The sequence below is a fragment of the Anomaloglossus baeobatrachus genome, chromosome 3, assembly GCF_048569485.1.
Source record: "Anomaloglossus baeobatrachus isolate aAnoBae1 chromosome 3, aAnoBae1.hap1, whole genome shotgun sequence".
In the NCBI taxonomy this organism is placed as follows: Eukaryota; Metazoa; Chordata; class Amphibia; order Anura; family Aromobatidae; genus Anomaloglossus; species Anomaloglossus baeobatrachus.
The window spans coordinates 316,361,730-316,377,996 of NC_134355.1; the positions used below are offsets into that span (position 1 = coordinate 316,361,730).

A 16,267-nucleotide genomic window follows, 5' to 3' on the forward strand; every position below is an offset into this window, starting at 1 on the left:
CTAAGCAGCAATCATAACAGCGACTTACTAGGTCGCTGTTACATCACAGAAAATGGTGACGTAACAGCGACGTCGTTATCGCTGTCGCTATGTGTGAACCCAGCCTTACCCGCGGCCACTTCATCAGCACAGGGTCATGTGGATGACTCCTGTAGCTAGCATGAGTCACTTCCTGTTTCACTCGGCCGAGTGCTGCCAGTGACAAGAGGTGAAGATTTCTAGTGATCAGAGCTATGTAGCTGTGACCAACAGAAATAAATGTGCGATCCTTATAGTCCCTTAGGGGGTAAAACCTAAAAAGTTCAAATGGACCCCCCCCCCATTTCACCCCATTGAAAATTAAATGCTTAACAAAAAAACAAAAAACAAAAAAACATTTTAGCATCACCGCATTCAGAAATGCCCAATCAAAACAAAATTAATTACTCATCGGTAAACTGTTGTGGCAAAAAGAAAAAAAATATTTTAAAATGCCACAATTACGTTTTTTTTGGCCGCCACAAATTTTGCACATGATGCAACAGGCGATTAAAACGTAGCATCTGCGCAAAAATGGTACCATTAAAAAAAGTCAGCTTGAGATTTTTTTTTTTATAAGCAGTCAGAGCCATAGATACCGAAAAATAAGAATGCTGCATGTCGTGGAAAATGGCGCAAAAAGTGCACCACTTTTTGGATAAATGTGATTTTATTTTTTTTTCACCCCTTAGATACAACTAAACATATACATGTTTGGGGTCTACAAACTCTTACCAACCTGACGCATTACACCAACACATCAGTGTTCATAATATGGTAAAACTAAAGAAAATATCTTAAAATATTTTAAAATATCTGAAAAATAAATCATGAAATCACACTTTTTTTTTTGCAATTTTTCCAGTATATAGTATATGGTAAAACGTTTAAATGAAACCGTAAGTACAACTCGTCCCACAAAAAAACAAGCCCTTATATGGCAAAATTGACGGATAAATAGAAAAAAAAAACAAATGGCTGGGGTGAAGGGGTTAATTATTTGTCTCTGTAGCTTTGAAGAGGTCCTGTACACTCCCCTGACAACTGTCATATTGTAAATACTTCTATCACCAAACCATTTTGGGCCATTTCGATTATTACACCTAGTAATGTATCATTAAAAAAGGTCCCTGTCACCAGGTTGTGCCGCCATCCTCCAAGACCTTGACGTTTTCATTTTTTCAGTCGATGGAGCAGCGTGATGGTTTATCCGTTGTAGCGCGAGACGTTTTATATTGATACCATTTTGGGGTAGACATGACATTTTGATCATGTGTTACAGCATTTTTTTTTTTTGGCTTGGAGGGTGAGATCACCCCATAATCTGCAGGTAATGGCTGTGCATTACAGCCAGTACCTACCTCCAACAATCACGGGTGGGGTGGAGCTCCAAAGATTGTTAACCTGTTAAATCCCACTTAAACTCTCACAATGGGATTTAACACTAACTGTCATGCGGTGGGCTGCCATTTTAAACACCCATTGGCACGCCACTGATGTGGTCGTAATGACAGCAGGTAGGGGGGGGGGGGGGGGGGGGAGTTTGCTGAAGGCTTGTCATACCAGCAGCTCCTTTGAAACCCTGCATGTGGCTGAGCTGCAAAAGGAGACTGATTTTTCACTATATGCATGCCACGCATTGCTTATAGCACAAGCTTCAAAGTCCTCTAAGGGGCTATTTGAGATGGCGAAAAGATTGTCCATCTATCTATTGTACTTGACCTGTGGCATGGCACAATTCTCTCTCTTTGGAGAGAAGCTCTAATACGATGTTCCCCAAAATGAACTCTTAGCAGGGTTATTTGGCCATTTTGGAATAGGCTTCAAATCTAAGCCCTAATCCAAAAATAAGCCCAAGTTGCATACTCAAATCTAAGGGGCACTTTGCACACAACGACATTGCAAGCCGATGCTTGCGATGCCGAGCGCGATAGTCCCCGCCCCCATCGCAGGTGCGATATCATGTGATTGCTGCCGTAGCGAACATTATCGCTACGGCTGCTTCACATGTACTCACCCGCCCTGCAACATCGCACTGGCTGGCAAACCACCTCCTTCCTAAGGGGGCGGGTCGTGCGGAGTCACAGTGACGTCACACGGCAGGCGACCAATAAGAGCGGAGGGGCGGAGATGAGCGGGATGTAAACATCCCGCCCACCTCCTTCCTTCCACATTGCAGCCGGGACGCAGGTAGGAGATGTTCCTCGCTCCTGCGGCTTCACACACAGCGATGTATGCTGCTGCAGGAACGGAGGAACAACATCGGACCGTCGCTGCCGCGCAATTATGGAATTTCCAGACACTACACCGATGATACGATTACGACGATTTTGCGCCAGTTAAGCGTATCATCTAGGATTTACACACTACGATGTTGAGTGCGACGCTGGAAGTGCGGTAGTTTCGACATGACCCCTCCGACATCGCACCTGCGATGTCGTAGTGTGCAAAGTGCCCCTAACAGTATCCTGAAATAGGGCTTGTGCAACAACCACATCCTGACATGTCTGCTGCTCCACTGCCGACAATAGAGAGATAGGGAGTGGGACTGCAAGCAGGAAGCCATTCTTTGGCATCACCAAGAGAAGCAAGTTATTTACTAGTAAGTACGGTAAATGGGTGAAAATCCCAAGGAAGACAGCTGACATCGGAGGGCATTGGCCCCGACCAGTTTTGGAATTGATTGGGGCTAATTAACTCCTTAAAATACCGCTGTCAACCGCGATACCAGTATTTAAGGGCTTATATGACCCCCTGTTGCAGGATCGGACCCCCGTGATGATGTACGGCAGTACATGAGATAAGTGATTAAAGTTAAAAAAAATATTCATGTGCCACAGTGGGATTAAGTGAAGAAAACGCACACAAATCATGAAATCCCATTTCCTCATTAAATAAACGCAGCTTTTGCGTTACAAAAAAAATAGACGTACTCACAATTAGTATTGTCGCATCCTGAACAATCTGGTCTATTAAAAAAAATTGCCACATTACTTCCTCCATGTGGCGAATACCACACGCACCACAAATTTTGTATCAGTGACCCGAACAATAACTCCATCCCATCACTAAAAACACTGCGCAAAACAAAAACAAACCCACAATGAAAAACCCACAATGGTAACAGAAATAACTTAAAATCAGAATAATAATAATAATAATAATAATAAATAAATAATACAAATTTAAAAAAAAAAAAACACTATGAAAATGAACAGGAGGAAAATTGATAAATCAAAGAGACGGATAATATGAATGGTAACAAAAGAGCCAAGAACAAATTCTAAAGAGATTGAAGGTGAACTTCAAGCCCAAGGAACAGTGTCAGAACGCACCATCCGTCGTTGTATAAGCCAAAGGGGATTTCATGGGAGACTACCAATTGTTAGGAAGAAAACAAGAAAAAAAAAAAAAAGACTGGAATTTGCTAAACTACATGTTGACAAGCCACAAAGCTTCTGGGAGAATGTCCTATGGACAGATGAGAGAAAAATGGAATTATTTGGCAAGACACATCAGCTCTATGTTCACAGATTGAGAAATGAAGCATAATCAAGAAAAGAACATTGTCCCTACTGTGAAACATGGAGGAGGCTCTGAATCTGTGCAGGGTACAATGAAATCTCAAGACTAGAATCCTTTGGTAGAGAGAAATGAGCTGCCCTGTGTCAAAGCTTTTTGTCTCAAAAGCAGGTCATGGGTCTTGCAACAAGATAATGACCCAAAACACACAGCTAAAAAACACCCAAGAATAGCTAAGGCTATGTGCGCACGTGTGCGCTCTGCACCGCACCGAAAAGGTGCGCTTCAGAGCGCAGCTGAAAAGCTCCGTTCTGAAGCGCATGGTGCCGGCGAGAACGTGCGCTCTGCCTGCAGCTCCTGCCATAGACAGAGCAGGGGCTGCCGGCAAAGCGCACGGAAGAAGTGACATGTCACTTCTTAGAACGCAGCGATTCGGGCAGCAGCCGAAGCGCTGCGTTCTAATATGCCACGTGCGCACGGCCCCTGCACAATCTCCATAGATTATGCAGGGGACGCAGGACGCATGCAGTTACGCTGCGCTACAAAGCGCAGCGTAACTGCATGAATTTCGCACACGTGCGCACATAGGCTGCTTTCCCACATCAGTTTTTTGCTGAGCGACACAATACGGCGCTTTGCAGAAAAAACGCAACCGTTTTTGCCGCCGGTTGCGTTTTTTCCGCATAGACTTGCATTAGCGCCATATTGTGCCGCATGCCCTTGCGTTGCATCCGGTTTTCGCCGGATACGGCATATTTAACCCATGCGGCGGCCGGATGAAGCGTTGCCTGGCACTTTTTTTTGTGCGGCGAAAAAAAAAAACGCCTTGCGCCGGCGCAATTTACAATGCAAGCCTTTGGACGCCGGATGCAGCGTCCTGCGGCAAAAACCGCTTTCGTCCGCCAGATGCGTTTTTTTGCACTGCGCATGCTCACTATGAAGCCGCATCCATCAAAAAACGGACGGGCCGCATGGAAAAACTTATGCAACGGATCCGTTTTTTCACCGCATCAGTTGCATAGGTTTTTGAGCCGGATTGAGCCGCACTGCAAAACACGGATGTGTGAAAGCAGCCTTAGAGGAAAACATTGGACTATTCTGAAGTGGCCTTCTATGAGCCCTGACCTAAATCCTATTGGGCATCTTTGGAAAGAGCTGAAACATCCCGTCTGGAAAAGGCAACCTTCAAAACGTGAAACAACTAGAGCTGTTTGCTCTTGAGGAGTGGGCCAAAATACCTGTCGAGAGGTGCAGAGGTCTCATGACAGTCACAGGAATCGTTTGATTGCAGTGATTGCCTCAAAAAGGTTATGCAACCAAATATTAAGCTACGGGACCATCATTTCTGACCAGGCCTGTTTCAGGAGTTTTATTTTAAAAAACAAAATTCTGTGGAAGCAGAAAAGCAAAGTCTGACTTTGATTTGTTCATTTTCATAGAATTTTTATTTAATACTTTTGTCAGGTTCAAGCTATTTCTGTGACCATTGTGGGATTTTGTTCATTACATGAGGGGTATCAACAATTCTGACCACGTGTGTAAATTCCTTGATGGATCTAGTTTCCAAATGGTGGTCATTTGTGAGGAAGTTTCTGCTGTTTAGGTACCTTAGGGACCCTGCAAAAGCATCATGGTGCCCGCAATCTTTTTCAGCAAGATTTGCTTTCCAAAATGTGTAACATTGCTCCTTCTGTTCCAGGTCCACCAGTTTCTACAAACGGGTTTCTGACTACATGTGGGGTACTTGTGCTCAAAATCAGTGGCATCTCGTCAAAAATTTGGTACTAAAGCAACAATTAACTTAATGTTATCAAATTTTGGGAATTACCTGTGGGTTCAAAATACTCACTATAGACCTAGAAATGTAATTATATATATTTCTATAACAGGGTCATTTGTGGGAGTAAAGTACCTTAGGGGCCCTTCAAATGCAACATGGTGCCCACAACCTATTTTGGATAAATTTGCTTCCCAAAAATCAAATGGTGCTCCTTCCCTTCAGGGCCTTCCCATTTATCCAAACAGAGGTTTCTGACGACATGTGGGGTATCAGCACACTTAGAAGAAACTGGCTTCCACATTTTGGGGTCCATTTTGTCATGCTATTCCCTGTAAAAATCAATAAATTGGGGCTAACACATTTTTAGGTTCAGCATCGCTCTGATCAGGAAAACTGCTGTGTTGCTGTGATAGCGGACCACATTTGTAAAATATTTAGAAAACTCTTACACAACTTTCCTTTCCAATTCTATGGGTGGAAATTGAAATAATGTGGAAAGATTCACAGGGTATGAACACTTTTTCAAGACTGTTAGATGTGGTGCTTCATATATTCTATTCTGCCTGTACATAAGGAAAGAGCATAGGAGTTTGTGCTAAATATGGTGTTTAGTTTGTATTTTGGTGGTGACTTAGCATAAGTCATCAAAAACAGACAATAAAAGAAGCCATTTACCAGACTAAGGGTATGTGCGCACGGTGCGTTCATAACAGTGCGGAAATAAGAATTATTCTTACAGATAATTCGGTTTCTAGGACCTTCCACGACAGCATAGGAGCATAGGAGGTTGTCTCTCCACGCCCTAATTGGGACAGGAAGTTCAAGAGGTTTAAAAGGACCCTCCCACCTCCCACAGCCAGTGTCTTACAAAGAATCCATAGCATATGAGAAGTACTACACATTCAGGAATACATGAATACATAGGGGAGGGAATTACCTGCTGTCGTGGAAGGTCCTAGAAACCGAATTATCGGTAAGAATAATTCTTATTTCTCTAGTCCCTTCCACGACAGCATAGGAGGAATACCAAAGAATTGATCCAGACGATAATGCTTCGTGAAAGTATGGAGCGAAGACCACGTAGCCGCCTTGCAGATCTGCTCAGGGGAGGCCCCTGCCCGTTCGGCCCAGGAGGCAGAGGTAGCCCTGGTGGAGTGCGCCGTGAATCCAGTAGGTGGAGAGAGATGCTGAGCGAGGTATGCATCTCTAATTGCTCGCACAATCCAGTTGGCGACGGTACTCTTAGCCACCTTCTTGCCCTTATTGCGGCCAAAGGGCTGGATGAACAGGTTAGAATCAAGGCGCCAAGAAGCAGTAACCTCTAGGTAGTGCAACACTATCCGACGGACATCCAAAGAATGAAACACTTCCTCACCCGGAGTCCGAGGATTCTGACAGAAGGAAGGCAGGACGATGGACTGCGAACGGTGAAAATCCGAAACCACCTTGGGAAGGAAGGAAGGGTCCAGCTGAAAAACAATGCTGTCATCTCTGATGGTCAGGTAAGGTTCCCTAACAGACAAAGCCTGAAGTTCGCAGACTCTGCGAGCAGATGTAATAGCCACAAGAAAAGCAGTCTTGTGAGAAAGGGAACGAATGTTACAAGAGCACAGAGGTTCAAACGGAGACTGAGATAGTCCTGTAAGGACCACATTGAGATCCCAGCGAGGCGTCAGGACCCTCTGACGTGGACAGAGTCTACTAGCGGACACAAAGAACCGACGGATCCAACGATGATCTGCCAGAGCCGTGTCAAAGACTGCACTGAGTGCTGACACCTGAACTTTCAGGGTGCTAGGCCGAAGACCTAAGTCTAAACCACTCTGGAGAAAGTCCAGAATCTGCGCAATATTAGGCCGAAGAGGGTCAGGAGGCCGAGAACCACACCAGGAGGAAAATCTCTTCCAGATTTTGTTGTATATACTATTAGTCACAGGTTTACGGTTCTTCTGTAGCGTAGCCACAACTTTGTCAGAAAGCCCTTGGGCCTTCAGTGCCCGGGCCTCAGAAGCCAGGCAGCCAAGTTGAGATTCTGGGGAGCCGGATGGAAAATCGGACCCTGTGACAGTAGGCTGGGGTCCGAACCTAAGAGGACTGGGCCGTCGATTCCTAGCGTCATGACCAGGCTGTACCAACTCCTCCGGGGCCACAGAGGGGCTACCAGTATAGTTGGGACCCCCTCGTCTCTGATCTTCCTCAGGGCCCGTGCGAGAAGAGGAAGAGGGGGGGAACGCGTAAGCGAGGAGAAAGGACCAACTGTGGCAGAAAGCGTCTACCCCTAACGCCTCGTCCCGTGGGTTCAGGGAAAAATATGTTGCGACCTTGCGATTCCCTGCCGAGGCAAAGAGGTCCACCTCTGGTGCACCCCACCTTGCCACTAGAGAGCAGAACACCGCCTGATCCAGGCTCCATTCCCCTGGATGAACATCCCGACGACTCAGGAAATCCGCCTGAAGATTGAGAGAGCCCTTCAGATGGACCGCAGAAAGGGAGAGCAGAGATTGTTCTGCCCATTGAAAGATTCGGGAGGATACTGACTTCAGGGCGCCTGAGCGTGTACTGCCCTGATGGCGGAGATGTGCCACTGTTGTGACATTGTCTGAATATACCAGGACGTGAGAGTCCCGGACGAGGTCCTGAGCCGCAAGGAGGGCTTCCCTGAGCTCCCGGTAGTTGGAGGATTGGGAGCTGACGTAAGGACTCCAGACCCCTTGAAATGGGGAATTTGCCACCATTGCCCCCCATCCTCGTAGGCTGGCATCTGTGGTCAGTGTAACCAGGGGTTTCTGAGTCCAGGCAACCCCCACCTGCAGGTTGGCGGGACTCAGCCACCAGAGAAGGGATGAGGAGACGGACTCCGAGAGGCGAAACCTTCTGTTTAGGGATGACGGGAGTCTGTCCCAATGTGCCAGGATATGATCCTGGAGACACCGAGAATGGGCCTGAGCCCACCTGACTGAAGGAATGCAGGATGTCATGGAACCCAGAGCTGACATAGCCGCTCGAAGCGTCGGGCGAGCCTGCCTGCGAAGCTTTGATATTTTGGCTAACAGAGCTATCCTGTGGCCCTCTGGGAGAAAGGATGCCTGTCTGTCGGAGTCCAGCAGCACTCCGAGAAACTGCCGAGTGGAGGAGGGGGTTAACTGTGATTTTTTGAGATTGGGAATCCATCCCAGAGACCGAAGGATTCCCAAAGACCTTTCCACATGGCTCCGGAGGGTTGGAGCAGATGGAGCCATGAGAAGAAAGTCGTCCAGATACGGAACCAGACAGATACCCTGCAATCTTATGAAGGCGACCACCTCTGCCATGATCTTGGAAAAGATCCTTGGAGCTGAGGAGATCCCGAAGGGAAGTACATTGAATTGGAAATGAAGTACTTCCTCCCCGTGAAGCACCGCAAACCTGAGGTATTGTCTGTGTCCCGGATGGACGGGTACATGGAAGTAGGCGTCTTTCAGATCTATAGAGGCCATCTGATGGTGTAGACCTATCAGGGGAATAGCTGATTTCACCGACTCCATCTTGAACCGCCGGTACCTGACCTGACGGTTTAGACGTTTTAAATTGATAATAATACGGACGTCGCCGGATGGCTTCTTGACCAGGAAGAGACGGGAGTAGTGTCCTACCCCTTCTTCCTGACTCGGGACTGGGGAAACGACCCCCGAGTGCACTAGCTCTATAATCTTTGTGTACAACAGAGCCTGTGAACCCGGTGACGCCAGCGCAGTGACTCGGAGACCCGGAAGAGGGGGGGAAAGGAATTCTATGAGAAGACCGTCCGAGATGATCTTCAGAACCCATTGGCAAGAGGTTATGGACTGCCACTGGGGAAGAAACGCTGAGAGTCTTCCCCCCACCCGGGCCGAGTCACTGTTTGTCCTGCTGAGGACGTTGCTGATGGGGAGGGATGAGGATGTTTCTCCCTCTACCTTTGGGATAGCTCCACCTGCCTGCCTTCCCTTTCCCTCTGGGCTGGGAGGCCTGAGGCATCGAGGGACGAAAGGACCGCTTCCTGTTAGGTCTAGGATCGGGCAAGGCCTTACGATCAGTCGCCTTGTCCAGGATATCATCCAGGGCAGGCCCAAACACTAAATCCCCTTTAAACGGAAGTGAACAAAGCCTCATTTTGGAGGTGGAGTCTCCGCTCCAGGCCTTAAGCCAGAGGGCACGTCGGGCAGAGTTAGAAAGCACCGAGGTCCTGGCTGCCAGGCGGACAGATTCCACCGAGGTATCTGCCAGAAAACAGGTAGCCTTCCTAAGCAAGGGAAGGGATTCCAGTAATTCCTCCCTAGGGGTCCCTTGGGAAATATGAGCCTCCAACTGGTCTAACCACCTAATTAGGGACCTGGATACGCAGGTGGAGGCAATGTTGGCTTGAATAGAGGAAGACGATGCCTCCCAGGACCGCTTCATCAGGCCCTCTACCTTCCTATCCATCTGATCCTTCAGTTGGGAGGTATCTTCAAAGGGAAGAGCCGTTTGCTTAGCTACCCTAGCCACCTGAACGTCTACTCTTGGGACCTCCCAATGTAGTCCCGAAGGTTCCAGAGGAAACCGGCGCCTAAGGTCACTCCGTACCCGCCTCTCAGGAAATTCCCATTCCTGAGAGACAATATCCAAAACATTGGCATGAACTGGGAATCCCAACTGTTTGACTGACTTCAGGCCAGCAAACATTTCGTCCTGGATTGAAGGAAGAGACTGCACTTCCTCTAAACCCATAGTGCTCCGAACCGCCCCAATAAGATCCCCCAACTCTTCTGAGTGAAATAGAAAGGACTGGTCAGACCCCCCAGATGGAAATCCTTCATCAGGACCCTCAGAGGTGGAATCAGCGTCCTCCTGATCAGATGGGGTCGACTGGAGTCTCCTCTTTTTTGGAGGAGAGGGTCCAGGAGCAGGGCCAGGAGCAGGGCCAGGAGCAGGGCCAGGAGCAGGAAGGGAGGCCAGTGAGGCCCTAATCTCCTGTTTCATCATGGACCGCAACTCATCTATCAGAGATGGTTGTTCGGCCCTAATAATCTGGTCCGTACATTGCTGGCAAAGCTTTTTATCCCATACTGCAGGGAGCTTCTTTATACAGATAGGACATTTTTTAATTTTTTCCACTCTGTCAGGTCTATCAGGCTTATCGGACTTGTCAGCTTTTTCTGACGTCTCAGGCTTCTCTGATTTCTCATTTCTGTCAGTTTTCTTGGTGGCCTTGTCCTCCTAGAAAACACAGACCAGAGAGCCATAAATCATGTGATGAGACCCATGTCCGAGGGACCATTCCCCTCCATACTCACAGTAGCAGGGGGCACACTGGGTTCTGCAGAGGCAGCTGCAGCGGAAGACATGACAGGGAGCACGGTTGCTTACCATGATCTGATGTCTTCGTGGCAGCCCTTATGCAAAAGGGCCTGCCCCCCCCCAGTGACGGTGCACGTTCCCCGCCTCCCGCATCCGGTCCTGGGCAGGCCGTGTCACCGTCGGCGTGCCTCCACGCTGCCTCCGCAAACCGGAAGCGCTCGACCGGAAGTCCGCAAGACCGGAAGTCCCGCCCCCGGGAGCACTTCCGGATCGCTCCGGAAGCGTGCATGCGGGAAGCGGCCGGCGGCTCAGGGAGGACGCCGGCCGGGGAGCTCAACAGCCTGCATCACCCCTCAGGAGGATCCGGAAGGCTGGAGCAGCGGTCCCCCACAGCGTGAGGGAACAGCAAGGGAGGAGCGGTGAAGGCCCGACCGATGCTGTCCGGCTGAAGGTAACAGGGGAAGAAGGAAAAAGGAAAAAAAAAAAAAAAAAAAAAAAAAAAAAAAAAAAAAAAAATATACTGTAGTTCGCCGGCCACCACAGCATAGGAGAAAAACAAAACCTCTCCATGCCCCATGGGGACAGGAAAGACACTGGCTGTGGGAGGTGGGAGGGTCCTTTTAAACCTCTTGAACTTCCTGTCCCAATTAGGGCGTGGAGAGACAGAGTGTCTGTGTGTCGCGTCCTGATTAGCGGTCATCCGTGAAGGTCTCACCAATGACCGCTAATCCCTTGGGTGAAGTGAGCAGCGCGATCAGCGCTACCATCACTCAGGTTACCCGCGGCCAGCTGGAGTCCTCCACCCGAGACCGTAACTCACCTGTGACATCATTGCTGATCGCGCAGCTCACTTCAGTCACTCGGGCAACTTGCTGTCACAGTTGGGAGGATCCAGCGGTGGCCGCGGGTAACCTGAGTGACGTCATCGCTGATCGTGCGGCTCACTTCAGTTGCTGCGTGGGGCTGACATAGAGCGGTCTGATCTGTGACCGCTCCTGTCAGCTTCGTGTAGCAGAGCGGAGAGCGTCGTGGGACGTAGTGTGGATTACGCCGGACCTGGATGAGTATTTGGGGGTTAATAAAGTGGTGAAAGTGGGTGGGGTTTTTTGTCTTTTATTCCAAATAAAGGATTCTTTCGGGTGTAAGTGTTTATTTTCTTTAACTTACAGGTTAATCATGAAAGGTATCTCGTGGAGACGCCTGCCATGATTAACCTAGGACCTAGTGGCAGCTATGGGCTGCTGTCATTAACTCCTTATTACCTCAATTGCCACCGCACCAGGGCAATTCGGGATGATCCGGGTAGAGTCCGGGACTGTTGCATCTAATGGATGCCGCAATTCTGGGCGGCTGCTGGCTGATATAGGAAGCCCCCCAGCCTAACCATAACGTGGAGCTCCCCATCCTGAGAATACCAGCCTTCAGCCGTGTGGCTTTACTCTGGCTGGTATCAAAATTGGGGGGGGGGGGGACCGCACGTTGTTTTTATTTATTTATTTTACTCCACGATATAGACCCGCCCACCGGCAGCTGTGATTGGTTGCAGTGAGACAGCTGCCGGTGGGCGTCCAGAATTTTCAAAAAAAGAGGAAAAGCCGCCAGAGCTTTCCAGCGCCGTGCTGGTGATCGGGGACCGGTGAGTATGAGACCGACAGACAGAAAAAGAGACCGACAGACAGAAAAAGAGACCGACAGACAGAAAAAGAGACCGACAGACAGAAAAAGAGACCTGTGCTTTGCTTGTCAAAAAAGCATGCGGAACGCAACAAAAATGCAGTCGAAGTGCATTTTGGTTGCGTTTTGACCCACATCATTGATTTCAATGGGTGGAGATCGCAGCTACAACGCACAAAAGAAGTGACATGCTGCTTTTTTTTTACCGCAGTGATTTTTGGCATCAAAAATGCACAATTTTCGGCATCAAAAATGCACAATTTTCGGACTTCTCATAGACTTTGCTGGAGAAGCAGAATGCATGCATTTTGGCACTGAAACGCTGCAGTTCAATACACAGCGTTAATGCGGGGAAAAAAAACGCAACGTGCGCACATAGCCTAAAAAGGTATCCCTAATCCCATGACATTTCCAAAGAAAATTGTTGTTTGCAAAGGGCTAAGGTTACCATTTCTCATGTATAATTGCCCAGAATAATAGAGTATCTTTACAATAAATTCTTCTCAAACTTCCACCATTTGCAGAGAGCCATCTGTACTCGATATACATACAAGATATTACAAGAAATTATCCCTTGTATACGTGTGCCTTATACATTAACCAGATGCAATCTGTAAATCCAACCCAAGGTAACCCTGTTTAGGCCATGTGCCCACGGAAGATCGTATCTGTGGACTTTTCTGCATGTATTTCCGCAGGTTCACACAGCAACTCCCTGGAATCTGCAGCTATCCATTGCTGCGGTATTTCTGCGCAGTTGAAAACAGTGTGAAATTCCTGCGGATTCCACCCCTGTATCTCTATAGTGGAAAGGCAGGAAATTCGCAGATAATTCTGCATAAATAATGGACATGCAGTTATGAGAGGCTGCGGGAAATCTGTAGTATTTTTTGCAGCCGCAAATACGGTACCGCAGCATTGATAAAGCACTCCCCAAATCCCATAGGATAACATATGGAGTGTCTGTACTTGCGTAAACCTGTGGATTTATCTGGAAAATCTAGAAAATCCACGGGTTTTCCGCAGCAAAATCCTCAGTTACTTTCTCCCTTGGACACATGGCCTTAGACTATAGTAGGGAAGAGAAGTATAAACTGTAATGACATTGCAGTTTACAGAGTAGGACATGGGAAAATATAAATGTAGATAGTATTCTAAGAAAGCCAAGTTACATAATGTTCGTCAAGACATATTGTATAGTACAACATGCATCAAAAAGAAATTATCAAATAAATCTACCAACTAGGCTGTGCTGCCATTCTTTCCATGTACTCTCTCGCCATGCCAAGTGCTTCAGTGTTGTCAGGATTCAAGACACAGAACATCGCAAGGGCCCCCAAGTTGTTGCCATAAATCTCGTTCCATCTGGCAGAAAAGTCCTTAGGATCCCAAGGTGGGAGGTATTCGGAGGGGTTGGTGAGCATGGTATGAACGGCCTTATTAATGCGGGATGCAATGTGTTGATGGGTGCCTGTAGCTTGGGCACGCAGCTTCTCCACATCGCCCTTAGAGAAGTACAGCATGGGATACCCATCATACTTTGCATTGAGGAACGGGATTTCAGCATTTGTACTGTCCTCGGAGCCATGTGCAAGGGCACAACAAATCACGTATAGTAAAAACACACTGGGGGCTCCCCGTGTGTGTGTCCTCATTGTAGCATTAACTCTCCAGAGCAGACGTTATGCCAGACCATCTTTGATACAGCCTAAAAGAAAAAAAAAAAAAGAAAAAGTCAAATAAAAACATCTTTATATGCAGAAAATATTATTGATGTGTGAATCTCCACACTGAAATACTCCACGATTCCTTCACTTCTGCCCATGTGTCTTGGTAAATGACACCAGCAGTCCATCATTCTTTCTGCATATGTACAATTATTTTATACAGAGCTGGCTGCCATTCCCGAAGCTATAACCTTTTCCCCTCTAAAGAATGTAAAGAATTCCCTCTCTTTCCTCCAGGGATTTTAGGCCTGTTTTAACCCAGACACAAAAAGCTGAAAGAAACACTTAATGGGTATAACACACAAGAAAGATTCCTGGCGATTAGATTAGCATTTATTTACAGACACAGAAAACCTCCATATTGTGAGTATCTTCTACAACTAGATAGAACATCTGGAGCCTGCCCCTGCACAATCACTGTACATTGTCAGCAGCTAAACGTAACCCTTTAGGCAAAACCAATTCAAAAGAATGGTTCACTTATTTATCCCTTGCTTATTTATTCAGTGACTATAACGGGATAGATATACTCAGGATAGCACTGGCGTAAAGTCTAAAAAATAAAATATCCATTATACGTGCACACACATTCCCCTGCCATGGTCACGATTAGTGATGTCAAACACTTCATACTTACTGATCTCCGCACTGCTGTACACTGCTTCCAGGGGCAGCTCATTAGCTTCATGCATATGCACCGCTTCCCCCGCCCACCAGCAGTCCCCACATCTTATTTGTTGAAGCCAGACATCGCCCCCACCCTGTGTGACTACTTTCAATCCTACATGCTGTCTGCATCTAGATTGATGTAAAAAAAAAAAAATAAATAAAAAAAAAAAAAAGTCATAGGGTCCCCACATATGATACCCAGCCATGATAAAGCATATGGCTACAGGCTGCAGCCCTCAGCCGTGCGCGTTCTCATGGCTGCGTATCAAAAAGGTAAGAAGAACCGCATGCGATTTTTATTTTCTTAACTATTTAAATAAATTTAAAAAAAAAAAAAAAAAAAAAAAGTGTGCTGTTCCCCACCCCAATTTTGATAGCCAGCCATAATAAAGCCAACAGCTGGTATTCTCAGGCTTGGGAGCCCCATGGTTATTGGGCCCCCCAGCCTAAAAGAAAAAAAAAATGGCAGAATACAGCTGCCCAGAATGGTCTCATCCATTAGATGTGACAGTCCCGGAACTTTACCCAACTCATTCCGATTCCCACTGCACCAGGACCAAAAAAAATCGGAGTAATAAGGGATAATAGCAGCTCACAGCTGCCACTAAGCCCTAAATTAGTAATGGGAGGCGTCTAAGTGGGGACAAAAAAAAAAAAAAACCATCCTCTTTCAACCATTTATGTACTTCAAAAGCAGCCAGGTCTGCGTAATCCACACAAGGTCCCACAATGATTCCAGCTCTGCTACATCTGAAGTGACCACACACAGAACATGAACCTGAGTGATGTCACCGCTCATCGCTGTGGCTCATTCCCTTCCTGAAGCCCACAGCGGGTGGTCATATTCTATGCTCGTGCGCCATTTCAGATGTAGCAAAGCTGAAATAGTCGTAGAACCTCGTGTGGATTACGTAGACCTGGCTGTTTTTGAAGTCAATAAATGGTTGAAAGAAGGTGGATTTTTAGTATTTTATTTCAAATAAATGATGTTTCGCTGTGTGTGTTTATTTCTTTTTACTTACAGACATCTCCCATTACTATTATAGGCCTTAGTGGCAGCTGTGAGCCGTTATTAACCCGTTATTGCCCTGATTGCAATCACAACAGGGCAATCGGTATAAGCCGGGCAAAGTTCCAGGACTGTCACATCTAATGGATGAGACAATCCTGGGCGGCTGTGTGCTGCCATTTTTAGGCTGGGAGGCCCAATAAGCATGGGTCTCCCCCAGCCTGTGGCTCCCAGATGTCCGTTTTATCAAGGCTGGGTATCAAAATTGAGGGGGGACTGCACGATTTTTAAACACAATGTATGTTAATGGGGGTTTCTCAACACCCTATATCTATGCAGGACAAATAAAACTGTACTGGTCACATCCAAACACAGAAAAATGTTCTCCTGTAGAGTACAAGCTGGAAGCAGAATCGCAGGGACCAACACAGTGTGGCACCATTCTACCTCCCAACCATCCCAGCCACAGGGAGACCTATCCTGCTGCTCCCAGAGGGCAGATTTCTACAGCACGAGTCCTCATTCAGTTCTGAGGACATCGCTAGATCACACATTATGCAAGGAGCCACA

At 47.2% G+C, this 16,267-nt stretch overlaps 1 protein-coding gene across 1 annotated transcript in view; it reads right to left on the minus strand.

Annotated features, from left to right (window-relative positions):
- Positions 1-16,267, minus strand: part of DSE (dermatan sulfate epimerase) — a 60,034-nt gene that overhangs the window by 32,852 nt on the left and 10,915 nt on the right. Inside the window, exon 2 of the mRNA XM_075338331.1 lies at positions 13,532-14,000. Coding sequence (XP_075194446.1) covers positions 13,532-13,947 — 416 coding nt within the window. The 5' untranslated portion in view covers positions 13,948-14,000. The remainder of the gene's footprint in view (positions 1-13,531; positions 14,001-16,267) is intronic.